The sequence below is a fragment of the Eubalaena glacialis genome, chromosome 19 (assembly GCF_028564815.1).
Source record: "Eubalaena glacialis isolate mEubGla1 chromosome 19, mEubGla1.1.hap2.+ XY, whole genome shotgun sequence".
Lineage (NCBI taxonomy): Eukaryota > Metazoa > Chordata > Mammalia > Artiodactyla > Balaenidae > Eubalaena > Eubalaena glacialis.
In genome coordinates, this window is record NC_083734.1 from 51,081,723 (window position 1) to 51,108,477 (window position 26,755).

Genomic DNA, 26,755 nt, shown 5'->3' on the forward strand with positions numbered 1-26,755 from the left:
AGACAGGACAGGGATCTAGAAGCTTCTGCAGAGCGTTTGCTGCTTCTGGAAGGTTCCATGGCTTTGCAGGAACCCCACCCAGAGTGACCTGCCTGGACTTAATGCTCTGTGGTTGCCACCCTGAAATCCCTAAGTTAACCTCTGACTCAGCTTTATGAGTGAGGGCTGAGGTCCAGTGGGTCAGCCCTGCCTCCTGCTACCTCCTGTGGGTTCAGGGCCTCCTGCTCTTGGTGTCAGGGCCACCTGGCCTCCCCCTCAGGATGGGACCTGAGGCCAGGACTTGCCTGGGACCAGGGGTTTACCTGTAGCTCTACTTTTCAAATGGTGTGAAATCCTAAACAAGCCGAAGTCTGTCCTCATGCCTCTCCCAACATGACCTCGGGCAGGGGGCGGGGCGGGGTGAACATGCGGAGACGTGTGTTTCGGACAGGGCATGGGCCAGGAGGGCCAGTGCCCTAGGGCCCTGAACACCCCGAGCAGCGTCCCCTCTGCAGAGTGTGGTGCGAGGGGCTTGACCCCAAGTGGCTTGTTTTGTGCAGCTGGTCCTTCCACACCCTCCTCAGAGGGCCGGCTGCTTCCCCTTGACCGAATGGCGGGAAGGACTGAGGCCCAGACTGGTTGGGCCGAGGAGGGCGGTGTGTCCTAGGTGACGGGAACCGCTTTGACCCTCCCGGGAAAGGCCGGCCCCGAGAACGTCCCTGGGGCCTGCATGGCCTCACCTCTGCCAGCCAGTCAGGACGATGCCCTGCAGCGTGTCCGCTGGCACGCTGCCCGCCACCTGCAGCCACTGCACGTGGTTTCTGAGGTGGTGCTCGATGGGGGTCAGGGCCTGGCTTGCCCCCGTGGCTCCCTTGAAGGCACTGGCGGCCCAGAGCCAGGAGAAGCCACTCTTCCGGTATTTCTCCATGAGGAGCGCTGGGTGAGCAAGTGAGAGGTGTGAGTGGCAGACCCTGAGGAGGTGCAGCCGGGAAGCCCAAAACACACACTTGTCCGGGTGGAAAACCGGGAGGAGCCCATGACCGCTGGGCTCTGTTCTGGTACTGACCCTTGCTGTGGACATCCAGGTCGGCCCCGTAGTCCCAGAGCACAGGCTCCACCAGCTGCGGCACCTTCGATGCTGGGGGTGGAGAGAGGCTGTGAGGGCGTGTCCCTCTAACTCTCCCTTCTTGCGTTAAAATGGATTTAAGTACAGACTCAATACTATGCTATCATTTTGGCTGTAAATGCCGCAGCCACAAGGCCAGCTGGCTTTGGAAGTGACTGGACACTGCTGGAGCTGCCAGGGGTGAGCCCCAGGCCAGCGGTCCCAAAGCTCCCTCGAGGGGGGACACGCTGTCTGCACGTGGGGCCGGCCCAGGTGCAACAGGAACATACTGCTAAGTGGACTTAATTATAATTAATTAAAACCCAAGTGGCCACATGTGGTAGAGGCTGCAGCGAGGACACCTGGGTGGGCCTTGCGGAAGCGTGGGCCACGACCTCCCTGTCTCAACCTAGAGCCTCAGGCAGGCTGGGTCCCAGAGCGCTGGGGGCCCACTGCTTCCCTCCACCAGCCGGTGTGAACCTCAGTAGAGGCCCCTGCGGGGCTGGCCGTGCAGGTGTGTGGGGCCGAGGTCCCTAGAAGCACTAGAAGCTCTCAAGTGCCACCAGGGGCCCTTGCCGCCCTGCACCCCTGCCTTTTGATGGCCAGCGCCCCTCGGGGCCTCGTGCTGCTCTCTGGGTCAGATCTCTCACAACAGTACTCCTGGCAAGGCTCCAGGAGGCCTTTTAGGGGAATGGCATTTTCACGTGAGAAACAGTCCTAACAGGATGGTCTGGAGTTAGCTTTGGTGCGGATCTACTACACAGTCTCTCCTTGACAGTCGGGGGCTCAGAGTAGCTCGGCTTCCTTCCCTCATGGCACCAGGAAGCGCCCTGCGGAGCTTGGCCGGCCCCCCAGGGCCATGCCTGGCCGACCTGAGAGCTGGTCCTCGGGGATGTCCCGCAGCATGTCGTCCCACACCAGGGGCGTCGTGGTGGGGTGCTGGGCCTGCACGTGGCTGGCCACCGCCTCCATGTAGGACAGACACAGCTCTGCTCTGGTGTTGGGCTCCTGCTGCAGCCACTGTCTTGAGTCCTCACCCTCTCCGAGGTAGTAGACCTGGGAGGAGACACAGGTGGGTTTGCCCCAGGACTACCCATCCTCACCCACGGGTTCACGCTGTGGCCTGGGAGACTCTTGGGGCAGCTGCCCATGGGGAGGAGACAGTGAAGGGTGCCCTTGCCTTCTGCACCGAGACCCAAACCTCGACTCAAGACTCCCTTGAACCTGGGCACAGGGGCTCCACAGCAGCCAGAAGGTGGAAATAACCAGACGTCCAACAACACAAGATGGATAAACAGAGCGTGGCCCATCCACACGCTGGAACGTCACTCAGCCACGCTGGAGAAGGTGCCCAGTGAGAGAAGCCCACGCACGGGGCAGGACTCCGTTTATGGGGTGCTTAGGGGGCAACACAGAAATGGAAAGGAGACTGATAGATGCAGGGGCGGAAGACAGAGGGGCGGGGAGATGAGAGGTCCTGCAGTAGCCGGGGAGAGGGCTGCACAATACTGAGAATGACTTAAAAGTTACTGGATTATTCACTTTAAAGTGGTTACAGTGGTAAATTTTATGGTATGTGTATTTTACTACAAAAAAAGAGATTTTTTTTGAAGAAGAGGATCAAGCTCTGGGGTAAAATGTCTACAAACCACCATCCTATCTCAGATGCCCAAGCTCAGATGAGCAGAGGCCTTTGGGTCACTGTGCTCGGTGGCTTGGTATCTTCCTAGCCACTGTGTTTCTCAAGGACAAGGAGGGCACCCCCGGGAACCACCTTTCCAGCCAGTGCTCCACGGCCCTAAAGTGGTATTTCCTTTCTCCCACAGTCCAAAACTGCACTTCTTCAATTGGAAGAAAGTAACCGGCTCAAACTCATGGCCACACTGACCCTGAGGACGTGAATGTGCCGTAACCAGGGGCTGCTCTGCTGCTGTCCCGTGGGTGCCTGCACCCCACTGCACCCTGCTTGGCTCGGCAGGTTTGCCGGCGCGAGATCACCCGTCAGCTGGGACCAAGGCCCTCACTGGGGACATCTCCTCGGCCAGCACTTATCCTCGGAACTACTTTTCTATTTAAGAGAAGAACCCACGAGGTGGGAGAAGGTGACCTTGAGGTGAAGAAAAGGGGCTGCTGCAGAGCTGGGGGAGCCGCCTGCTGTCAAGGCAAGACAAGGCACCCACCTCGTCACAGCCGATGTGAAGCCACCGGGCGCCCGGGTGCAGCGCCATCACCTGGTCAATCATGGCTCCAACCAGTGCCAGGGACTCCGCCTTGTGGGGATTCAGGGTGTTGGGGAAAAGTGCCACTTCCCGGAGGTGAGCGAGAGCCTCGTGCTTCAGCACAAACTGTGGGGAGACAACAGGAAAGCTGGTGACCCTGGGGAGGAGCTTGTCCCCGAGCTCCCCGAAGTCCGGCTCCTGCCTCTGAGTCCTGATGGCCTTACGTCTATTAGAGTCCCCGGAGGGGCCGGCAGGGCTGCACTGCGGACCAGAGCCAGGGTGCCAAGTGGGCGGGTCTCTGAGCAACATGGCTGCTTGGTCAACAGCCCTTCTCCCTTCCAACTCTGACTGGGCTGAATGAGAAAACGGAAAAGACAGCTTCCCTTCACAACAGAACTACACACGGGTGGACTTCTTGCTCAAGTGAAGGGGCTGGCAAATCCTCTCCCCAAAACAAGTACAAAGTGGAATGATTTGTCCAAAATGACCGTTTTAGGGCTCCAGAAACCAACCAAAGGTGAACAACAAATTGGGAAATGCGTGTTCATGAAAGGCTGCCATAACTTTGGGTAAAAACAGATTCTGGGGCTTCCCTGGTGGCGCAGTGGTTGAGAGTTTGCCTGCCAATGCAGGGGACGCGGGTTCGAGCCCTGGTCTGGGAGGATCCCACATGCCGCGGAGCAGCTGGGCCCGTGAGCCACAGTTACTGAGCCTGCACGTCTGGATCCTGTGCTCCGCAACAAGAGAGGCCGCGATAGTGAAAGGCCCACGCACCGCGATGAAGAGTGGCCCCCGCTTGCCACAATTAGAGAAAGCCCTCGCACAGAAACGAAGACCCAACACAGCCATAAATAAATAAATAAAACAAATACTTTAAAAAAAAACAAAACAGATTCTGCAGCTTCTGCCTAGGTGCTCCCACCCCCCACAATGGCTGGCTGTGGGTAAACCCGGCCTTTGGGGACCTGTCAGTAAAAGTGGCAAACTGTTCTGAATTCTGCGGTCCCCACAGGGCTACAGAGGTGACACATGTTCTCCTTACACACCGGCTGGCTGGGGCCACACACACCCGGGGGCCCGAGCAGGTTGGGTGGAAAGCAGAAGCCGCGGCAGACTGAGAACTGCCTGAACCCTGAGTGTGGCCCCCCAACCCTTGTGGCACAAGGGGGCCTTATGGGCTCGGGCACAACCACCACCCAAACCCTGCGGAATCATCAGCTGTGAAGACCGAAGAGTGACCCCTAGGGCAAAAACCAAAAACAAGAATACAAAAACAACAGAGGCATCCGTGACCACACACAGCTGGGGAGACAGATTAAATCCAGGCAACTTACAACTACCCATGGGGGGAAAAGTCAGACTTGCTATAACATATGATCTGAAATGTCCAGTTTTCAACCAAAAATTGAGACATGCAAATAACTGGAAAGTGGGACCCAGACTCAAAGAAAAAACAATTCTATGGAAACTGATGCTGAGTGGGCCTAGATGTTGGATTTATCAGACAATTATTTCAAAGAAACTATTATGAATATGTTCCAAGAATTAAAGGAAGGGCTTCCCTGGTGGCGCTGCGGTTAAGAATCGCCCTGCCAATGCAGGGGACACGGGTTCGATCCCTGATCCGGGAAGATCCCACATGCCGCGGAGCAACTAAGCCCGTGCGCCACAACTACTGAGCCTGTGCTCTAGAGCCCGTGCTCTGCAACGAGAAGCCACTGTAATGAGAAGCCCCCGCACCGCAATGAAGAGTAGCCCCCGCTCACCGCAACTAGAGAAAGCCTGCGTGCAGCAACAAAGACCCAATGCGCCAAAAATAAATGAATGAATTAATTAATTTTTTAAAAATTAAAAAAAAAAAGAACTAAAGGAAACTATTTACAATAAGGGAAATTAAAAATCCATTCAGGGGGAATTCCCTGGTTGTCCAGTGGTTAGGACTCTGCGCTTTCACTGCCGAGGGCCCAGGTTCAATCCCTGGTCGAGGAACTAAGATCTTGCAAGCCACGCAGTGTGGAAAAAGACAAATCCATTCAATGGGCCCAGCAGCAGATTTGAAATGTCAGAAGAGTCAGCGATTGGAACAGAAGATCAACAGAAATTATTCAATCTGAGTAACCGAGGAAAGGTACAAGAAAATGAACAGAGCCTCAGAGACCATAGGGCAACATCGAGCTACCAACGCATGAGCAAAGGAGTCCCAAAAGAAGGGGACAGAAAAAAACATGAAGAAATGGCCCCAAACTTCACAAAAGTGAAGAAGCTCATCAAACTCCAAGGAAGATAAAGGCAAAGAAACCCAAACCTGGACACATCATAACCTAAAAGGCACATTTAGGGGAATAACACAATTAATGGCTGACATACCACGTTCGTGGTTTGGGAAACTCAACACAGTAAAGAGGTAATTTTCCGCCAAAACTGATTTACAGATTTAACACAATCCCAATCAAAATCCCAGCAAGGTTTCTTGTAGATACCTAGAGAAACTGAATCTAAAATACATATGAAGAGGCAAAGGAACTAGAATAGCCAGAATAATTCTGAAAAAGAATAAAGTTGGAGGAATTTCACTACCTGATTTTAAGACTTACAATAAAGCTATAACAATCAAGATAATGTGGTATAGACAAAGGGATAACACATAGATCAATGGAACAGAATACGGTCTAGAAATAGATTCTCATAAATGTGGTCAATTGATTTTTGACAAAGGTGCAAAGGCAATACCAAATCTCAAAGAAAGCAGTCTTTTTGACAAATGGTGTTGGCACCATTGGTCAAGTAGTGCCATACTACATGCCAGAAAAATGAACCTCCACCTCACACCTCACACAAAAACTAACCCCAAATGGATCATAAGTCTAAACGGAAAATGTGCAAGTGTAAGACTTTAGAGGAAAACAGGAAAAATCTTCATCACCTGGTGACTGGCAGAGTTCTTAGAAATGACATCAAAAGCATGATGCATCGAAGAGAAAAACCGATAAACTGGACTTCATCAAAGTTAAAGACTTTTGCTCTTTGAAACACACTGTTAAGAGAATGAAAGGACAAACTGCAGATTGGGAGAAAATGTTTGTAAATCATGTATCTAACAAAAGACTTTGTCCAGAATACACAAAGAATTTAAAAGACTCAACAGTTCAGAAAGTAAAATGCGCAAAATCCTTGAACTGTGCTTCACTGCTGAAGAGGGTATTCTGATGCAAGTGACCAGACGTAGAGTCTTCGCCAACCCTGCTGACACCTTGATTTTGGACCGCTGTCCTCCAGACAGTGAGAGAACAAATGTCTGTAGTTTAAGCCGCCTGGTTTGTGGTCCTTTGCTATGGTAGCCCCAGGAGACGAATCCACTGTAAGCACAGAGCAAGGCCACTTAAGGAGCAGGAGGGCGTGGGACGATGGAGCTGTACTTGAGGCGCTCAGATCAGCTGTGGTGGGGAGCAGGGCGCGGGGTGGGGATGGGCGGAGCGATGCTGGGAGACCCACTGGAGGACTTCACAGCAGGTCAGGCAGTAGTTTAGACAAGGATGGTGACAGTGGGGCGGAGGGAATGCTGATTCAGGCGGCAGAGGAGCAAAGGATAGGTCCTGACAGTAGACAGGAAATGCAGCTGGTGTCGGGGGTTGGGGATGGTACAGCCCCTCCCTGAGGCTGGAAGGGGCCTCTCAACGGAGACGCCAAGCAGACAACTGTAGACTAGAACCCAGGGTCTGCACTAGAGACAGGGGTCCTGGGAGTCACTGAGGACAGGAGAGGGAAGCAGGAGGGGAAATGGCTTTGTCCAGAGAAGGAGTGTGAAGTGAGTAGAGGGCCCTCAAGAGGTGCCATGGGGACAGCCAAGTCCAGTGCAGCTACAGGACAGCACACGGAGAAGATGCCGGGCACAGCCAGAGCCGGGGACCAGGAGGCCGTAGGGTTTAGGAGGAGGGGGTTGTGGGTAACGAGAGCGTGTCAGGACCGGAGCCCAGAGAGCACAGCAGGGAGAGTCAACCAGGAGAGCTGGAGGACAGATGGTGGGAGAGAATCCCTGAACAGGAAAGAAAGCGCCATCACTGGAAGTGAAAGTGAAGATGTGGGGGAAGGACTGCTGATAGATCTAAACGGAGCCTGAGAGCCATTAAATCAGTATTATGTTTAATTTGCTTCCCCTTATCTGAGACAGACGTGAAAAATATTTTTGAAGATCACATAGGAGCTTGGGAAAATATTTTCAACATTAAGTGAAAAAGGAGAACACAGAAAGCACGTTTTCTTTTTTTTTAATATTTTTTTAAAAATATTTATTTATTTATTTTGGCTGTGCCGGGTCTTAGTTGCGGCACGTGGGATCCTTAGTTGCGGCATGCAGGATCTTTAGTTATGGCATGTGGGAATCTGTTTTTAGTTGTGGCATGCGGACTTCTTAGGCGCAGCATGCATGTGGGATCTAGTTCCCCGACCAGGGATTGAACCCGGGCCCCCCACATTGGCAGCACAATTGAACCCGGGCTCCCTGCATTGGGAGTGCGGAGTCTTACCCACTGGACCACCAGGGAAGTCCTAGAAAGCACATTTTCTTAATGTTGTATTTCACCTCGCACAATAATAATTTGATGAATACACGTTAAAAAGGAAAACAACCCAGTCTGCAGGGCTCTGTGGGAATCAGGCCCCCCATCCAGCTCTTCCCCTCCCCTCCTTGGACAGAGGGTGCTCCCACCTAGAGCTCCGAGCTCCTCAGCTGTTCACAGAGCCTCTCTGTACAGTGCTGAGCTGCTCCCTGCCTGTGTCTGGCCCCGTCCGTGCACCCCTGAACCCCACACCTGGGTACCAGGTAACTTCCCTTCCTCCCACTTACCTCCATGTGCCCAAATGTCTGCACCAAGGGAATGACCTCCAGCTCATTCAGTGTGGCCAGATGCAGGATCTCTTTGATTTCGGAGGGGCTAGAGAGACCAAGACCACCCAGAGAGGTTCACGTTGGCTTCCATTCAGGCTCCCCCCAACCCCCCTCATCAGGTTCCTGGGGGAGTCTACTGCGGAAACTAGCAGGGTCGCTAACTCTGAAAAGCCCAATGGATATTCTTAAGTTTTCAGAGAAGACTCCCATGCTAGAATTTAGGAAAACGATGCTCTGTTATGTCAAGTAACAGTTTACTTCTTGTGAGAATAGTACCAGCTATTCTGACCCAAACTCGACAAGAGGCTAAAGTCATTTTACAAGAAACTAGGCCACACAAGCAATCATATTTTAGAGCAAGGGTGGGAAGACAGGCCTGAGAACAAACACACCACCTGTTTCTGTACAGCCTGTGACCTAAGAATGGTTTCTGTTTTAAAATTGTTGAGAAAACTCAAGAGAAGAATATTTTGGAACATGTGAAAATCGTATGGAATTCATCCTTCAGTGTCCACAAATAGGGCTTTATTGGAACACAGCCATGCCCACTCATTATTATCACCTGTGGCTGCCTTTGCCCCACTAATAGTTGTAACAAAGATCAGATGGGCTGCACAACCTAAAATATCTACTGTCTGGCCCTTTATAGAAAAGGCTGGTGATCCCTTTAATAAAGGAAAGAAAAAAGAAGTTTCAAGATTCGGGTGGGAGTGTCCCTTCAGGCCAGCATTCCGTCGCTGAGGCCACTGAGGACGCCATGCTGGAAGGGCCTACTGCCTGCTCCGCCGTGAGTTGTCATTTGTGAATTTATCTCAACTTCTGTATGTGTTCGAACCATCTCTAAAGTTAACCAGTTCTATAAATGAATTGATTATATAAAGTTCTGTCTTTAAATATACCATTTTCAAGCTTCACCGGAACCCTGGCACCTTTTTCACTTTCAAAAACAAAGGAACAAAACGTGTTCATTGTAGGAATAAACACGAATACCTACGCCATCTCACCACATTAATGCTCTGGTTCATGCCTTTCCGGTTTCCTGCCCACACGTACGTGCTGGGAGTTCTACCGCAAGGCGCCAAGCTGCCCTCCGGAACGGCTGGGCTGCTTTACAGCCCACCAGTGGGAGGCTTGCTTTTGCTCACCCTCGTGGACAGAGAGCATTATCATTTTTTTAAAAGCTTCACCAATTTGGTAGCCAAAATGGCATTTCACTGTTATTTTATTACTATCATATACTTATTGGCTATTTTTCTTTCTTTTTTGGGGATCAAAATGTTCTTTGCCCATTTTCTTTTGGGCCATTTATTACTGATTTACATGGATACCCATAATTTTAAAGCCAAGTGGGGTGCACCCATGACCACGCTATCTGGCTTCACTGATTCTGATCCTCTCCCCTTTAATCCTCACTTTCCTGGTGAAGATCCCGCCTTAAACAGTAGCCCTCCTTCCCCTGCATGGACACCTGTCAAAGTGTCCTCCACGCACTTCACACCCAGACAAGACTGAAACAGATCACAGCGCTTCCTTGTGGGGGATTATAGCTGATGCTTATTTTCTTTTAAACGTTTCCAAATTCTCTTCAGTGAACATGCTTTATTTTTATGATTAAAGACACGCATTTAACAAGACAGAAGAGGACTGTCCTGCTGTCGTTCAATTCTCGCCTGGCCTCCCCTCCCTTCCAGGTTGCCGCCCCACACACCCCATTTTCTCTGCAGAGGCATTGCCTTGCTTGGCGGCTTGGGTACCTGTATGCGTGCTTGGCCCTCAGCAGCCTCAGGTGGCCCTCGTAGGGAAACATGTCTTCATACTCGATGAGGAGGCCGTTTGCACCCAGGGCACGAAACATGGGGAATATCTGGGGGAGAAGGGGATGTGATGAAGAAATGACTACTTGAACAGAAAGTGACACATGTGAAGCTCATGGACTTGTTCTTCCAGCTGATGGACATGGATTGTAGTTGATCTTTGTATTTTTCCCGTGTACTCCGTGTGACGCCAAATCAAATTCTAATGTAGTGATGTGTTCATTTTATACAAGGGGGCGGAATGGGGGGGTGCTGGGGCAAGGGGAGCCTACAGGGCTCTGGAGGGTTACTGGAGCACCCGGAAGGAGCCTAGAGGAGGGAGATGAAGGAGGAAAGAGGCTGTCCCACTGTGCTCATGGGGTCCCTCCCCTGGTTCTCCCCCACTTCTTTCTCTACCTTTATCTCAAAGAACATGGATCCCTATCCTCCAGGGCTTTTAGGACTGTGTCTACTGTACACAGGACTGAGATTTTCTTCTAGTCTGGCGTCACGGTCAGGGGTGGGCGCTAAGGGAGGGGGCTCCTGCAGAAACTTAGAATAGTAACCCACCTCCAGACAAGGGCCACTGTGAGTTTTATGTGATTTGTAGCATTCTTGTTGATGTTGCTATCAGAAGTTTTCTTTCCCCAAGAACATGGGGATGTTCTGAAGCATGCTGCATGGAAGGAGGAAATCAGCTTGGGACTAAGAATTAGCTGGGATAATTGTAAAATGGGTAATCAATAATTGACTGCAAATTACAAGAAGAGGCAGATTGTGGAAAGGAGTCAAACCAACCCAGGTCAGTCACTTACACAAATGGAACATAATGGTTACAGCATTTTCGTATTTTCCTCAGCGTTTTTGTTCCTGGTTTCCCTTGTAGCCTTTCGGCCGTCTGACCACTGGGTGGCCTCTTTGGCATTTCTATTGGGGGTGGTAGGGATCCTTGGTGCTGTGGGTGGCTAACAGGCTGCTAAGCTCAGCCTAAGGGTGCCACCCAGCCAACTTGTGGAAACAGGAGGAATAAGAAATTGTTGTCTAAACCTCTGACTCTGTCAGCAGCAGCAGGTAATGAAATGGGGGCTCCAGCTACACATAAGCTGGATCTTCTTTGCCTGTCTTCCACATCTATCCATTTGTCACCATGCTTTTATCTCTTCACACTTGACTTTTTCTTCTCGGCCATTTATTTCCCAATACTGTTTCCCATGGCGTCTATTCACTTTTGTTCTTTTTCTAGTTTAGTCTCCGTTTCTGATTTTTTTTTCTTTCTAATTCATTCCCGAGTCTGGAGGCAATCTTTTCACAACCTCCTTCCGTCTGGCTGTCACATTTCTGGGCTTTTCTATTTCTGACTTATGCTGTTCTTCCATAACTGTATCACTTTCTTAGTATCTCTGCTCTGATTTTGAAATACTGTGGAACTATGTCATCTGCTTTGTGGTCACACGTTCCTGGTGCACCTTCACTGTTACTCAGATCATTGTCCTCTTTTTTCTTACAGTGTCTTTGTGTGGCACAACCACACTCCTTTTCTGTTGCTCATTTTTAAATGAGATGTGTTTTCTTGTGTTTTTGAGAGCAGGTTCTTCTGTTTGGGATGGAGCTGGGCCAGCCCAGGGCTCCCTCTGATGCTGTTACATAAAGGATTAGCAGTTACGGACTTTGTGCAGCTACTGCCACAGCACGTGGTCTCCACTCCCTCTGGATCCCGTCCCCCCAGTATTTGAAACTTCTCTCCACTTCACCCTCAGTGTTCCTGCCCAGCTCAATGTGGATTTTTTCCCCAACACTGTGTCCTTAGTGTGGGCTCTGTCCTTCTGGAAGAAGTTTCTGGAAGGTATTTTGCAGTGCTTTGAGGCCTTGGGCACTCACCCTCAACCTGGAGCCAGGGATGACTCGCCCAGTTTCTGACAGACCTTTACTCGTTGGGCTCTTTTCTGGGTCCTCTGGTCTTGACATCGTCTGAATTCTTTTTTCTCTTTCCTCTACCACCCCCTGCCCGGCTGCTAACCCCACGTGGGTGTTGTGCTGTCGATGGTTTGGCCCCACCCCTTGCGTTTTGGAATTCACGGGGATACCCTGATGCCCACTTTTGATTTAGAGTACATGTGTTTTCTGTGGCTGCCATAAGAAGTCACCACAAACTGGGTGGCTTGAAACAGTAAGAATTTATTCTCTCACAGTTCTGGAGGCAGAAGTCCAAAATCTAGGGTGTCAGCAGGGCCATGCTCCCCCTCTGAGGCTGTAAGGGGAATCCTTCCTGCCTCTTCCAGCTTCTGGGAGTTTCCAGCACCCTTGGTCCTCCTGGGCTTGTGGATGCATCGATTCTAATCTCTGCCTCTGTCCTCATGTGGTACCTTCCCTGTGTCCTCACATCATCTTCCCTCTGTGTATGTCTCTGTGTCTAAATTCTCCTCTCCTTATAAAGCCACCACTTATTGGATTAGGGCTCACCCTATCTCCATATGACCTCATCTTATGTCAATGACATCTGCAAAGACCGTATCTTTAAATCAGGTCACATTCCAAGGTCCGACAGGTTAGGATTTAAACATATCTTTTTGGGAAACATGATTCGGCTCACAATGAAGAGGTTGTGTGTTTCTTTTGTCCTTTCTGTTTTTCCTTTTCCTATCCTGGTTGCTGTCTGCTTTGTGAGGGGATTTGGGGGAAATTCAAAATCTATGCTGCTGCCACCACCGTGCCCCAACTCAGAACCCACAGTTGTGTTCCAAGCACACGTCTACAGAACACTGATTGTTCACAACTTCATAACCAAACCCAAGGCAAAGTGATTCTCTAGAGGAGAAAGGGAGCTCTCACCTCCGAGAGGTAGCAGACCCTCGGTGGGGCTCCTTTCAGGTCCAGATGAACTAGTCGCATCTTAAATGGTGAGGAACCCGACATCATACTATTTTTTGTGAAGTCATGCAACAAAAAAACCTCTTGTCTGGGCACTTCTTCCTAGTGGAGAAATTCAGGGTTATAGACTCCAGAGGCTCAACTGGCCTGGTCCTTCCAATGTCTGTTTCAATTCTGATATGAACTGGGAGGGAACTCATTTCACCAACATGAAGTCGAATCAAGATGTCTGTCTTGGGACTTCCCTGGCGGTCCAGTGGTTAAGACTCCATGCTTCAGACTTCCCTGGTGGCGCAGTGGTTAAGAATCCACCTGCCAACGCAGGGGACACGGGTTCGAGCCCTGCTCCGGGAAGATTCCACATGCCGCGGAGCAACTAAGCCCGTGCGTCACAACTACTGAGCCTGCGCTCTAGAGCCCGCGAGCCACAACTACTGAGCTCGCGTGCCACAACTACTGAAGCCCACGCACCTAGAGCTGTGCTCTGCAACAAGAGAAGCCACCGCAATGAGAAGCCCGCGCGCCGCAACAGTAGCCCCTGCTTGCCACAACTAGAGAGAAAGCCCGTGCACAGCAACAAAGACCCAACGCAGACAAAATAACTAACTAACTAACTAACTAAATAAATAAATAAATAAAAAGACTCCATGCTTCCACTACAGGGGGGCATGGGTTTGATCCCTGGTCGGGGAACTAAGATTCCGCGTGCCATGCGGCGCAGCCAACTCAAAAAAAAGATGTCTGTCTCCATGTTCAAACATAGGGACCCTTGACATTTAGTTGTGATTTGTCCCTAAAATCGAACAGCATTGTTTCCTTATAAGATGGCTATAATCTGTAATAACACAAATGACTGCAAAATAATTTCTTGTTTTAAAGACCCTCTTATCCTATGTATACTATGCCAGTGAAAACAGGCAAATATCTCGAACACTTTTCAGGCCCCACAATATGATGTTTTTGTAGCAAATTTATCCTCAATTTTATTCTACTTTGAATAGCGTTAAAAACATTTATATTTCTAGAGTTCGAGTCAGCTTGGTTGTACGGAGGAAGAAATTCTAAAAATTTATTCTAGGTCAGAGAAAACTGTCTATGATTTAAAATAGGCCATTGATAATTTAAAAAACAAGTAAGCCACAAGTTTATCAGTGCTGGCTAGTTTATATTAAACTAGAGAAAGTATCTGGATGATACTGAAGCAGCTGGGAAACAGTGAAATCTTATTTCTTCTATCATAAAACACAAAGGATTAGATGGGACGACGAAAGAAAATCTTTGTGTATTGGTCATATATTCAGATCAGTAATTCAAACTACTCATTCTGTGCAAGGATTCATAAATCCCTGACCTTAAGGAATCCATAATATAACAGAGGAAATAATATAATGCACACAGAAACCAATCAGTTTGATTTTTTTAAGAATAAACTATATTCAAGACAGTCTCAATGACAAAGTTCTTAAAGCAATTACCTAAATTACCACTGAGAAGTGGATGAGTTTAAGACAAAGCATTCTGAAAAACTGCAATGTTTTAGAGCTGAATTGTTTTACATTTAAAAAACACCCCCCCCCCAAAAAAACCCAAATCTATTTTCCTGGGAATAGAATTAAAAGAAAAAAAAATTTTTTTTTAATATTTTCCTGGCTGCACCGTGCGGCATGTGGGATCTTAGTTCTCCGACCAAGGATCGAAACTGCGCCCCTTGCATTGGAAGTGCAGAGTCTTAACCACTGGACCACCAGGTAAGTCCCAACAGAAAAAATTTTGAGCTGAGAAGTCTGCATTGGTCCTGTGCGTGCCTCCTCGTATTCAGAAAGAAATCCTCCTATTATTCCTGTAGCCCTAGAGTAGGAATGAACACAAACATCTTACCTGCATCAGACACATTCAGAGTTGTTTACCAATGTAAGTTGCTGCAAAATCTAAAGGAAAAGGAGAGGGAGAATTCAGTAATCCATCCTGTGAATGTGTAGTTCTTTGCTTTGATTCCCTCCTGCATGAAGTCTATAGAAATGTGATTATTTCAAAGACTTGGGTCAACTGTCATTATTGTTACCAGACAACCTGGCAGGTCTGCAATTGTCCCAGTTCCTCGGGCTTCCAGGTAAGTTACCAGGAAATGGCATCTGATTTCCCCAGTTTCGGGATTGTTGGGCAGAGCTCTTTTCTTGTTCAATGACTCTAAGTAGGTTTTCTTTTCCCCCTGTATCAGTAAATTACTCACCTTCTTCAGACTTAATCCTCATGAATGAACCTCACTGCTAATTCCTCTCTTTCAGAGTCAGGTATCTCCACAGGGCTGGTTAAGATCTTACTTCTTGCCCACTGGACGTAAGGTTCTCTAGGGAAATTGAATGTGTAAACAAAGCAGCAGGGCATAACGGATACATGTGTACTGAGCACCAACTGGACCCAGTGCCCTCCGGTGTGGCATGGGCCGGGGGAGAGGGGCGTGGAAACCCCACAGAAGAGGGTGCGGAGTCCCTAGGAGGAGGGCTTGGAGACCCCGGGGGGGAAAAGGGCTTGGAGAGCCCTGGGAGGAGGACTTGGATACCCCCGGGAGGTGGGCTTGGAGACTCCGGGAGAGCACGCACGGCGGAGCGAGGACACACTTCAGACGAAGGCTTGGAGGCTCGTCGGGTTCCGCGGAAGGCAGGGGAGGAGGAGGAGGCAGGCAAGGGCGGGTGCGCCGCGGATGCGCCGCGGATGCGCACGGGTCCCCGTTCCGCCCGCTCGGCGCTCGGCCTCCGATTGCTCAGGCCTGGCCACCAGACCGGAGGTCGACGGCGGAACGCGTCGCTCCGCGTCCCCGGCTGCGCTGGTCTCGCGCTACCTCTCGCGGCGCTCGTCCCGGGCTCGCGGCGGATCCCGCGTTCGACCCGGCTCCGCGGCGGCCTGGCCAATGGCACCTCAGAGGAGGGGCGCTCCCAAGGCGCCCGAGGGCAGCGGGGCAGCGGAGCGCCGGCGCCCGAGCAGGTACTGGGCAGCGCTGGGAGCGCGCGGACAGCGGCGTGGGCGGGGCCTGGTCGAGGGGGAGGGGCCTGGCCTGGAGGGGCGGGGGCGCGGTGTGGCGGGGCTGTGGGCGGGGCCCGGTCAGGAAAGGCTGGACGTAGTGTGGGCGGGGCCTTTCCCGGCACGGGCCTGCAGTGTGGGTGTGGCCTGGCCTCGAGGGGCGTGGTATGTGCTTGGGCGAATCGGGCTCTAGAGGGGTGTGGTCTGTCTGGGGGGCGTGGCCTGCAGAATCCCGCGAGGCCACCGCCAGGAGGGTCGGGGCTGGGTGGGGGGCGGCCCAGGAGGGGGGCAGCCCGTCGGGAATCATCTCTGACCTCTCTCACCCATATGTGCCAAGGGCTCCACGCCTGGCCTCCCGCACGGGGACGACGGCTCCGGGACCCCCATCGTCTGGTCTCTGTGTACTTTCTTCAAGGCTGTGCACATGAGGGTTCCCCGTTGGGGGGCCCGATGAATGAAAAAGTGGTCTCATCACGTAGCCTTCGAGGGGCTTCTGCCTAAAGCTTTAAGAGCCAGGGGTGTATTTTAATCATTCCAGGATAAATTACCTTGTCGTCGTGCTTGCCCCATGGGCCATAGACCTTGCTCCAAATCCCCTTCTGTTTTGGCAAGATTCTCGGGGTGCAGCTTGAGCGAGCTTACCCTGAACAGGGGTGCTTATTTTGAGGAGACCTCCAGGGGAGTGTTGCATCCGAATCTGGCCCAGGAGGCTGTTTTTTCCCCTCTTGTCTCTGTACCTTCCTCTCTGTCCCTTTCTGTCTCAGCAGCCGGGCTGTACCAGGCGAAGGTGTCACCCACAGCTTTGCACCTGCAGTTGGGGTTCCAGCCCCTGCTGCTGAGATGAGCGGGCAGTCGCCCTGCCCCATTCGGAATTGGGGAAGAGAAATGATGGGGCCACCGGAGTGAGGTGTCCACCCTGGTCTAATTAGAGGAGGCCAGGTGGGCTGGAGGCTAGACAGCAGTTCTAGGAGTCGGGGTGGGGGTCTTTGTGTTCTGGGCAACTATGCTCCCTGCTTAAAATGATCATGTATTCACCCAACCTAGTCTGACTGAGCTGTGCCCACCTTGGGATTTATTTAATCGGAATTTGTGTGTTACACATATAGCAATTTGAAGTGTGGAGAGACATATAAAAATAGAAGGCAGGCTCCCTGCTTTTAATCATATACTTGAAGACACGAGGTGCATCTCATGAAAGGATGCCTGGATCTCATTTCTCATTTCTGCCAGTGCTTCAAGCCCTTCACGTTTTTCTTAGATAACAGAGTGCACGGCTGCTCAGTTACACACATGTGAAAACACACGTGCATGTACACAGACACACATATGCATGGTTATATACCACCCAAACACACATAGACACACATGTGCACACACACACACACACACACATGCCTACAACTTCTGCACAGGCAGTGTGAATGCCACAGTTAACCTGGGTGGTACAGAAAGTGTCTTACTGGTGAATCATTTCTGTTGTACTTGTATTCTCTTTGTGGCTGGCTGGTGGTTTTAGTGAAGTGGGCTTGACTCATGCTTAACTTACTTCACATTGTGTGTGTGTGTGTGTGTGCGTGCATGCATGCACACACACGTGCACTGGGACCACATGCATGGGGTTGTGGCAGTCATTTTTGAATGCAGGCAACTTGATTGGTGCCACAGACTCTGCCAGGACCTCGCAGACAGGTTCTCCATGGGCCTGGCCAGGCTGGGAGGAACACCAACAGGCAGTTCATCTTGTTGCCCTTGGGAGCAAGTGAGCCCTGTCTGGTCATATGGGGTGAGGGGCACGTTCCCCACCACATCCTCCCATGCTGGCGAGTGCCTCTGGATTGATTGAGAGTAGCTCTGACAACGGCCAGCGTGGGAACAGTTTAAGTCTGTACTAAGGGTGGGTGTGGTCTCTGATCCTTGTGGTCTCTGGTCATTGTGGTCTGCATTTTCAGCACATGCAGGTGCATTTGGGTGACCACAGCTGTTTTCTGTTCTCAGCACCAAGAGTGTCCGGGCGCCTCGGGATGTGTGGAAGAAGTGGCTGAGAGTTGCGGTCCTGGGGGCCTGCACCACGCTCGTCGCGCTCCTGCTCTGGGGCAGTCTGGGGGGTGATGACAGCATCACTGAGGTCCTAGCTCATCGAAGTGAGGTCCTGCCAGGCAGGTTCATCGAGGTGCCCTGCTCCGAGGACTATGACAGTCACCGAAGGTTTGAAGGTACGTGATGCCGAGGTGATCCGGGAAAGAGCAGCATGTTAACATGGAATTCAGTGTGTTCAAAATGCGTCTTTTTTTGCTACAATGAATTGATGGGAATCAGGTTGAAAGTAGTGTGGGGGTGGGGTTGGGCAGGTGACCTTCCTCCCCACCCCCGCCCGCTGGCCCCCTCCCCCGCCCCCAGTTGGTTAGCCCACACCTGGACCCGGATGTGTGGGTGTTTCAGGCCCTGCCTGTGCAGGGGCAGGCCCACTGGTCACTGCCCAGGCCTCACTGCCCAGACCGTGGCCAGTGTTTCACTGAGGCCCCCCACACTGTGGGTGCCATCTGATGGAAGAGGCGGTTTGCCTGGAAGGATGTAACAGAATTGGGATGATAGTGATGAGCAAGCGGAACCCAGAAAAGGCATTTTCTGTCTTAGGGTGTTACTGCAGAAAATGTTGCAACAGGGAACGGAGGTACCAGAGGCCCTTCCCCCATGTCGTGTGCCCCATCCCAGCGCCTGCCTCCTCTGCTCGAGGGCAGCAGTTTTAAAAACCTAACCAGAGTGACTGGGTTTTAAAGACAAAATTCAGTTTATTTTTCTCTTCAGAGCAATGCTTTGGACTTGAACCAAGAAAATATTGCTAAATCCTTCCACCAAGGGGCGCCGTTGTGATGCACACAAGCGGGGTTTAGAGGAAGGGAGGCAAAGACGCGCCCAGGGAATGGGGGCTGCCTTTCCCCTCAGGGGTCAGGAAAGTGGATAGGTTCTGTTGTGGGCATGCTCTCTCTGTCTTGGTCAGCTTTTTCACTCTAAAGTCCCAGCTTTTGAGAACGTATTTTTCCTACCCATTTAATAATTTATCAACATTAAAAACAGTTGGAATGAGGTGGAGGGAGAGTTAGTGTAGACGGGTATGGGTTTTCAGCTGGGAAGATGAGAAGGTTCTGGGGGTGATGGTGGGGATGGTTGTACAACAATGTGATCGTAGTTAACGCCTCTGAACTGTACACTTTAAAATGGTTAAAATGGTAAATTTGGGGTTATATATATTTTACCAAAAAAAAAAAAAAAAGGTGGAGTGTGCATTAAAGCCTCTGGACTCCCCCCTCCCTCGCCCCTCTCTCCTCCTGTAGCTGACAGGGGCTCCGCCTGCCCTGGACCTGTGTGTCTGGGTGGGGTGTGTGCGTGTTTGCGGCGTGTGCACTCGTGTATGTGCACTGACATCGTCAGCCACTCACAACTCACTTTCTCACCCAAATTATGCTTTTGATGCTCATTCACGTTGAGCATGTTGTGTCGCTGCTGGATTTTAAGATTTCAAGGTCGATGGGGTTTGGGTTCTCTCTAATTGCACTGTAGCTGGAGACTGTAACCTGTATGGTACAGACCTTGTGACGCTGAACCGACTTTCCTTTTGGGCTAATATGTCTTTGTTAACATTGCACGTGTACCTGGAAAAATGTGTTTCTGAATGGCTGCTGCAGAGCTCTGCGTGCTTCCTAGTTCCCGCTCATGTGTGCAGACTGTCTTCTTGAACTTCTGTCTCGCCGTCCACAGTTACTGGGAGCCGCGAGGCAGGGTCTCCACTGAGACTCTGGGTCTGGTGGCCACCTCGCCACCAGAGGTGTTTGAGGCGATGTCACTTGGTGCTTTTGTTGCCCCTGCATTTTCCTGGTGAAACTGTTCCTGTTATCAATCTTCTCCCCTCTCACAATTCTTTTGTGTTAAAGTGTATTTGTTGATATGATGTCGCTCCCCAAGCTGTCTTTTGGTTATCATTGTTTTTGCCTTTACCTTCAACCCTTATAAAAAGCATTTTTGTGTTTTAATAAAAACACCTATATTAATAGATTGTATTTAGCTCCGTGAAACTGAGGCACCCTTCCCCTAATGACCCCCACATAGAAGTTTATTTTTCCCACATGACGAGACCCAGAGAAAGGCACCCCAGGCCAGCCTGGCTCCCTGTAAGCGCCCCAGGCCGAGTGCCCCAGCTCTCCCACTCAGCGTGTGGCTCACGTGGTCCCAGGACAATCGCTCCACCTCCAGGCACGTTCCAAGCAGGAGGAGGGAAAGGAGGATGAAAGCTAAAGGTCAGCCAGCCCAGTGTGTCTTGAGAGTGTCCCAAGGCTCCATCTCATCGGCCAGGACATATCCTAGGGCCCACCCAGTGCGAGGCAGCCAGCCTGCCCTTGGCGCCAGAATACCAGGGGCTTGCTAAGCTGGTCCATCTCTGGTGCTCTGCCTCATCCTGGCCCCATCTACCTGACCCTGGCCCTTTCCACCCTGACCCTGGCCTTGTCCACCCCAACCCAGTGGCAACCCTGGCCACTTTAACCCTGGTCCTATCCACCCTGACCCTGGCCGTGTCCACCCGACCCTGGCCACTTTCACCCCGACCCTGGCCCCATCCCCATCCAAGCTCCCCCATCCTCCTCCCTCTAAGCAGCTCAGCCCTAGGTGCAGAGGCAGGAGGAGGCAGGGTGGAGTGTGTGGTGAGCCCTTGGGGCAGCTTTGCCAGGCGCTGCAGAAGGATAGTGACTACAATTGCAAGCACAGCTTTGGTCATCCAGGAGGCACGGGTCTGGATCTGTGGTCAGTGATGGTTCTAGAATATCGTGGATGCCGCCTCTGGGCTGTTTTCTCGAGGGTGGGCAGAGTGTCAGCTGCTTCAGGAGTGACCTGCCTGGTGTGGGGCTGCCAGGACCACTCCCTCCCAGTGAGATGTGTGCACCGCAGGGGGTCTGCTTGTACTAGAAAGTCACCTTGCTTCTCTGAAATTCACATCTGACCGAGTGGCCTATATTTTATTTGCCAAACCTGGCCCCCTAATCCCATGGAAGGCAAGGCCCCATCCCACAAAATTCCGTTGTCCCTGGGGAGGGCCGCCCACAGGTGAGTCCTGGACAGCAGCAGGCAGCTCTTTTGTCGGGGTTCAGCGGGGGTGGCGTCTCATCCTGGCTCGACTCTCTCCAGGCTGCTCCCCGAGGAAGTGTGGCCGGGGCGTCAGCGATGCCATCATCACCAGGGACGAAGCCCGGAGGATTCGCAGGTACTCGTGTCTCTGAGCTTCTGTCCTGAACGAGCAGGAGAGTGGGGCTGTGGGTGAAGCACAGAGAATTACTACTAAAAGGATGATTTAAAGAAATTCATTAGAATTCCCTAAGAATTCCCCTTTGCACTTCCAAGGCAAAGAGGGGCTTTTCTGATTTCCAGGAGGAGAGGCTGTTGTCATCAGTGATGCAGATGCTGACGGAACCTTCCAGAGGCCTGGGCCCTCTCCAGGGGCAGCAGTTCTGGACCAGTGGGGAGGTTGGGGGGATGCTCTCCCGTCAGCCATTGAGGGGCCCAGCAGGTGCCTGTGTAGAGACAGTGTGTTCACCCAGCAGCCCCAGGCAGTCACTAGACTATTTTCGTCTCCTCTCCAAAACTGGTTGGGATTAGCCCTTCTGCCTCCTAGCCGTGACTCATGACAGGGCAGGAAGTCTTACTCAGAAGTAGTTGGCACTGGATTCTTCCTTATTGTCTTTTAAAAACAAGATCTTGAAGCTTTGATTTTCCAACACGGAGTTCAGACACAAGCATGTGCCCAGTGGAGCAGCGTCTGGTCCGCATGCCGAGCTGCGTCATGAGGGGAGACGCTCCTCCTGTTTCTAGATAACATTGTAGAGGCTGGTTGGGTAGGGAGGGTCCCTGGTGTGAGGGATGGATCCAGCCCCCAGTCAGTTTCCCGGGCAGCCACGAAGCATCTGTCAGAGGCACCAGAAGCCCCTGCATCTTTGGTGACGTGGGTGGTCCTGTGAGCTCCAGCACAGGCCACCATGTGGCCTCTGCCTCCTGAGCTGGTGATTACAAAGGCTGCCCCCCAGCCTGTGATGACAGGAGAGGGACCTTCCAGTGCAGAGGAACCCATTCAACTCAGCACCAGGTCTCTGAGCTAAAGATGGAAACTAAGCCCACTTGTCCCCAAGCTATGTCATACGTGGTTAACGAGATGGTGACAAAATATTAACATTTACTCACTTAGCTTGAAAGTCAAGTCCTTTGGTCTAAACATGTGATTTTGTCATAAACATTAAGCAGTCTGTAAACGTTGTGTTAGTCATGCTGATTGATATGTGTCTAGATGTATCATAGATGATGCTGTTAACTGAATTCTGATTTAAGACGGTCTTCCCCACAGCATAGCTGAGAAGGGGCTGTCCCTGGGAGGATCTGACGGAGGGGTGAGTTGTGTGCCGTTCCTGCTTCGGTTTTCTTTTTAACCCTTTAACTTTGCTCTCCCTCCGAGGGGAAGGCGAGGGCGCCGGGTGTGCAGGCCCTGCTCCTGGGAATGACGTGCCCCCTCCCTTCACAGGAGGGCTGCTTGGATCACATCTTTGTGTCAGACACCCTGGCTGGGGGCAGTGGGGGGAGGTCGTAGGCAGGGAGTGAACAGAGCGGGTGACGAGCAGGGGCCCATTGAGGAGGGTGACGGCCCTGGGAATGGGAGAGCCAGCATGCGCAGGAGGAGCTGGCGGGAAACAGTGAGGACCATGCAAGGCGGAGGAGGCTCCCACAGATGCTGATTGGGACTGTCATCCACCAGGTGAGACTGCAGGGGGTCTAACAGTGGCCCCTGAAAGATGCATCCACCCAGAACTGTAAATGGGACCTTATCTGGGAAAAGGGTCTTTGCAGATGTCATTAAGTTACGGGTCTAAAGATGAGATCTTCCTGGATTATCAGGATGGGCCCTAAACCCAATGACAAGAGTCCTTGTAAGAGGAAGGCAGAGGGAGATTTGAGATTGAAGAGGAGGCCGTGTGAAGATGGAGGCAGAGGTGGAGTGATGTGGCACAAACCAAGGGACCCCTGGGACCACCAGAAGTCCAAAGATTCAAGGAAGGATCCTCCCCTGGCGCCTTTGGAAGGAGCGGGGCCCTGTCCACACCTTGATCTCGGCCTTCTGGCCTCCAGAGCTGGAGAGGATGAATTCCTGCTGTTTGAAGCCTACTGTTTACAGCAACCATGGGGAGCTCGGACAGGCCAATGCAGCTCTGCATCTCATCCACTTCCTGGGCAGGCTCAGGAGTCCACCCCTGCGAGCATCTTACGTTGGCCGGAGTTCTCGTGTGGTCCCAAATGGGGATCTCCTCACCTGGCATGTGGGCCCGTAGGAAGATCCACTCTCCTCTGCATAGTTTGGTGATTATCTCCATGAGTCTTTTACTCTGCAGACTGTTTCCTCTTGAGTTCTGAAAATTAAGCTTCTCCTTTTATTTTGGTTCAGTTCAGGGGGAATATTTATTAAAAACCTATTCGTGCGTGGACTCATCTTTTTTTTTTTTTTTTAATTATTATTTATTTATTTATTTGGCTGTGTTGGGTCTTCGTTTCTGTGCGAGGGCTTCCTCTAGCTGCGGCAAGCGGGGGCCACTCTTCATCGCGGTGCACGGGGCCTCTCACTATCGTTGCCTCTCTTGTTGCGGAGCACAGGCTCCAGACGCGCAGGCTCAGTAGTTGTGGCTCACGGGCCTAGTTGCTCCATGGCATGTGGGATCTTCCCAGACCAGGGCTCGAACCCGTGTCCCCTGCATTAGCAGGCAGATTCTCAACCACTGCGCCACCAGGGAAGCCCCACGTGGACTCTTCTTTTACTCTCTGCTCAGCATTTACTCGGGAAGTTGTCTTGCAATGAATCATCCAGGTTTGATGCCTTTAAGTGCAGTTAACATTTTTAAAGCCCAAATTGTCTTCAAACAAACCCCTGGGCTGATCGCTGCATCCATGAGAAAAGACACCCAGACAGGGTAGAGGTGGTCCATGCTGGCGCCCACTCCCCTCTCAAGATGTGGGGAAGGCCCCCCGGAGGCAGGGTGGGCAGGGGTGGAAAACACTGGCTGTTCATTAGAGTTATGACCCAGCGATTCTGCTCCTGGGCATTTACCCAGGAGAACGAGAGCATCTCCCACGATGAAATGCTGTCCCAGTGTCACAGCCACTTCATTTACAACAGCCCTAAGCTGGGAACAGCCCACGTGTCCGTCTCCAGGTGAATGGACCAACAAGTGACTCCTACCCAAACGAGGGGTGCCCCTTGGCCATGAGACAGTGGGCAGCAGGTACCTGCACCGACGTGAGGGAGTCACAGGGAGGCAATGCTGAGTGAAAGGAGCCAGGCCAAGAGTGAGTGCACCTGCGTGACTCCAGGACCTCAGGTTCTAGAAAGTAACCGACTGCTGTGGCAGAAAGCACCTGGGGAGGGGCAGGAGGGAGGGGTTGCAAAGGGTGCAAGGAAATTTGGGGTGATGGATGTGTTTACTATCCTGGTAGTGATGGTGGTTTCGCTGATGCATGCCAGCATCAAAACTTACCAAACTGAACACTTTAAACAGGAGCAGGTCGTTGTGTGTTGGTTATACCACAGCAAAGCCGGGGGAAGGGCTTGTTCTTAGACCCATGGAGGAGCTGTATCTGTGGACCGTTTTCAGAGTTTTAGACCAGAGAGTCTTCATTCTTAGGGCAGGAGAGAAATATCCGCCGTCACACACTTTTGTCCAAATGTCTTGAAACCCAGCCCGTGTGCATCGTCGCCCTGACCCGGGTGTACAAAGATGGGTCTCGGGAACACGTGTTTAACGTCGGTGGCTTTTAGAGCTCGGTCGCCTGCCAGGCAGCCCTCACGCCGCCCTGCCAACGTCTTTTCCAGGCGTCTATCCTGGACCTGCACTCAGGGGCCTTGTCTGTCGGGAAGCACTTTGTGAACCTGTACAGGTGAGAACCCCGGGGTCGGGGTCGGGGGGCGTGTCTCTGCTCGTTTTTTAGCTGGAGACACCTGAGTGAGGCTTGCGTGTACGGATCAGAGCGGCTTCAAGTCTTGGGTAAATTGCGACGTTTGCCGTCGGGCTGAGGCCAGATGAGAACTGGAAGGTGCAGCTCTTCCGAGGGGCGGGATCCTTGCCAGTAGCTTCAGGGAACAGCTTAGTTAGGAATGGACCAAGGGGTGGGGTTGGAGGGAGAGGTGGGAGAGGTGAGTGGCAGGCCAGGCTCCTGAGAGCTGCCTCCTGAGAGGCTTTGCTCCTCCCCGAGGGCCAGGAGAAGCAAGAGATTCCCCCAACCTTGATAAATGTCACCCCACCTGCCAGGTACCTCCCTCCCACCCTCCTCCCTTTTATCACACAGTTATCATTGTAGAAGGAGCAGCTCCACGATAATAAGGACCAGCTGGTTTTCAGGGACTTGCTGGTTAACTGGAGGAAAGGCTGAATTTAAAGGAAATAAGGAAACATTAATAAAACATCACGTTTGTTAATACTCCTTATTTTTTCACAGATACTTTGGGGATAAAATACAAACTATCTTCTCAGAAGAGGACTTCCAGTTGTACCGGTGAGGGAAGGAATGCCCAGGTCAGGAGAGGGGAAGGTGGTGGCGGGGCTGGGAGTGCTGGGATCAGTCCTGCAGAGAACTGGCCCTCAGGCTCCTGGGTGTGCACATGATACCCTGTCCCACGTGTGCGGACCTGTGTGTGCATCTGTTCACCTTTCGCCTTTGCCAGCCCTTGTCTTTCTGTAGTGTTACCAAACCCAGGTCCGGCTGCTCGCTGCTCGAAAGCCAATTCTTGAGAGACAAGTGTTGGTGGGAAAGGAAAGGTTGCTTTATTTCAGAGGCCAGCAACCGGGGGAGAGGGTGGACACCTGTCTGAGAACCAACTCCTGATTGCTGCTCAGGGGACAGGGGCTTTTAAAGGGGAGTTTCAGGGTTATATAGGCAGAGGGAGGGAGCAGAACAGCGTAGTCAGTTCTGACAGTCATCTTGAAACCAGTAATGTGGTGGTCTGATCAGCGTCACCTTGGTTGTTTTAAGTACAGTTACTCTTTAGTTCCAGGGTTTGTTCCCATTTCTTTGAGGCCAGTTCTCCGAATTGTGTGAAGTGGAGTAGCTTATGTCATGGCTTCAGTTTGGTCATCATGTAGTCATCCTCCTCTACCTGGTGGGGGCTTCAGTATCTGCAAAACAGCTCACAGGACACGGCTCAGAATATTATCTAGAGCCCTTAAGGAGGAACTAAAGGTCCTTGATTATGCTTAATGACTAAACTTATTATTTGGTCTCGTTTGACTATTTTCCTTTGTTTCTGCATTTTCTCACTTCTCTGATTAAACTTATTCTTTGGGTAAAGTGTTTCCACAGACAAAAGGCAGGCTGAGAACATGGGGGTTGGGGGCAAGGACCAGAGGGTCCTGCTCCGTGTCACACGGTGCGGGCCCTATGGGCCCGGGGAGAATTCTTTCCTGTGTGGCTGAGACCTGTGTCCTCTCGGCAGGGACCTGCGGCAGAAGGTCCAGCTGGCAATCGCCCAGGCATTTGGCATCAGCGCGTCCTTGCTGCACCTGACGAAGCCCACCTTCTTCTCCCGCATCAACAGCACGGCGGCCCGCACGGCTCATGACGAGTACTGGCACGCGCACGTGGACAAGGTGAGCGAACCTGGGGCTTGTCCACCACGGCCCAAGCTGGGTGCTGTCTGTTCACGTGGTCACGGTTTTAGAAGTTTCCTCTCTCACTGATGCTGTCGAGGAGATAAGATTTGTTTCTCGTGCGATGAGGTGAGAGAAGACTGTGAAAAGCACATTACAGAACAGTGAGGGCCTGATGGGGACCATCCTTTGCTACTTGTTCCCAGACGAAGAGCTGTCTCCACCTG

At 51.7% G+C, this 26,755-nt stretch overlaps 2 protein-coding genes across 6 annotated transcripts in view; one reads left to right on the forward strand and one right to left on the reverse strand.

The window, feature by feature from the left end:
* HEXD (hexosaminidase D) overlaps positions 1-15,847 on the reverse strand; it is an 18,455-nt gene extending 2,608 nt beyond the window's left edge. For 4 of the 5 annotated variants that reach the window (XR_009698538.1, XM_061176518.1, XM_061176519.1 and 1 more), the window contains exons 1-9: positions 15,080-15,847; positions 14,728-14,777; positions 12,811-12,951; positions 9,943-10,052; positions 8,147-8,234; positions 3,265-3,429; positions 1,957-2,140; positions 1,046-1,117; positions 720-915 (exon numbers count right to left, since the gene is read on the reverse strand). Coding sequence is in view for 4 of the 5 variants with exons in the window: in XM_061176518.1 (XP_061032501.1) it covers positions 720-915; positions 1,046-1,117; positions 1,957-2,140; positions 3,265-3,429; positions 8,147-8,234; positions 9,943-10,052; positions 12,811-12,951; positions 14,728-14,742 (971 nt within the window). In the remaining variant the exon portion in view is untranslated. Of the gene's footprint in view, positions 1-719; positions 916-1,045; positions 1,118-1,956; positions 2,141-3,264; positions 3,430-3,527; positions 3,617-8,146; positions 8,235-9,942; positions 10,053-12,810; positions 12,952-14,727; positions 14,778-15,079 lie in introns of those variants that run through there. The other variant, XM_061176521.1, reaches the window with a different exon arrangement.
* The window catches only part of OGFOD3 (2-oxoglutarate and iron dependent oxygenase domain containing 3), a 19,774-nt gene continuing 8,636 nt past the window's right edge, over positions 15,618-26,755 (forward strand). Inside the window, exons 1-7 of the mRNA XM_061176522.1 lie at positions 15,618-15,831; positions 17,863-18,080; positions 21,043-21,118; positions 22,250-22,292; positions 24,758-24,822; positions 25,381-25,437; positions 26,375-26,528. Of these exons, the coding sequence (XP_061032505.1) occupies positions 15,758-15,831; positions 17,863-18,080; positions 21,043-21,118; positions 22,250-22,292; positions 24,758-24,822; positions 25,381-25,437; positions 26,375-26,528 (687 nt within the window). The 5' untranslated portion in view covers positions 15,618-15,757. The remainder of the gene's footprint in view (positions 15,832-17,862; positions 18,081-21,042; positions 21,119-22,249; positions 22,293-24,757; positions 24,823-25,380; positions 25,438-26,374; positions 26,529-26,755) is intronic.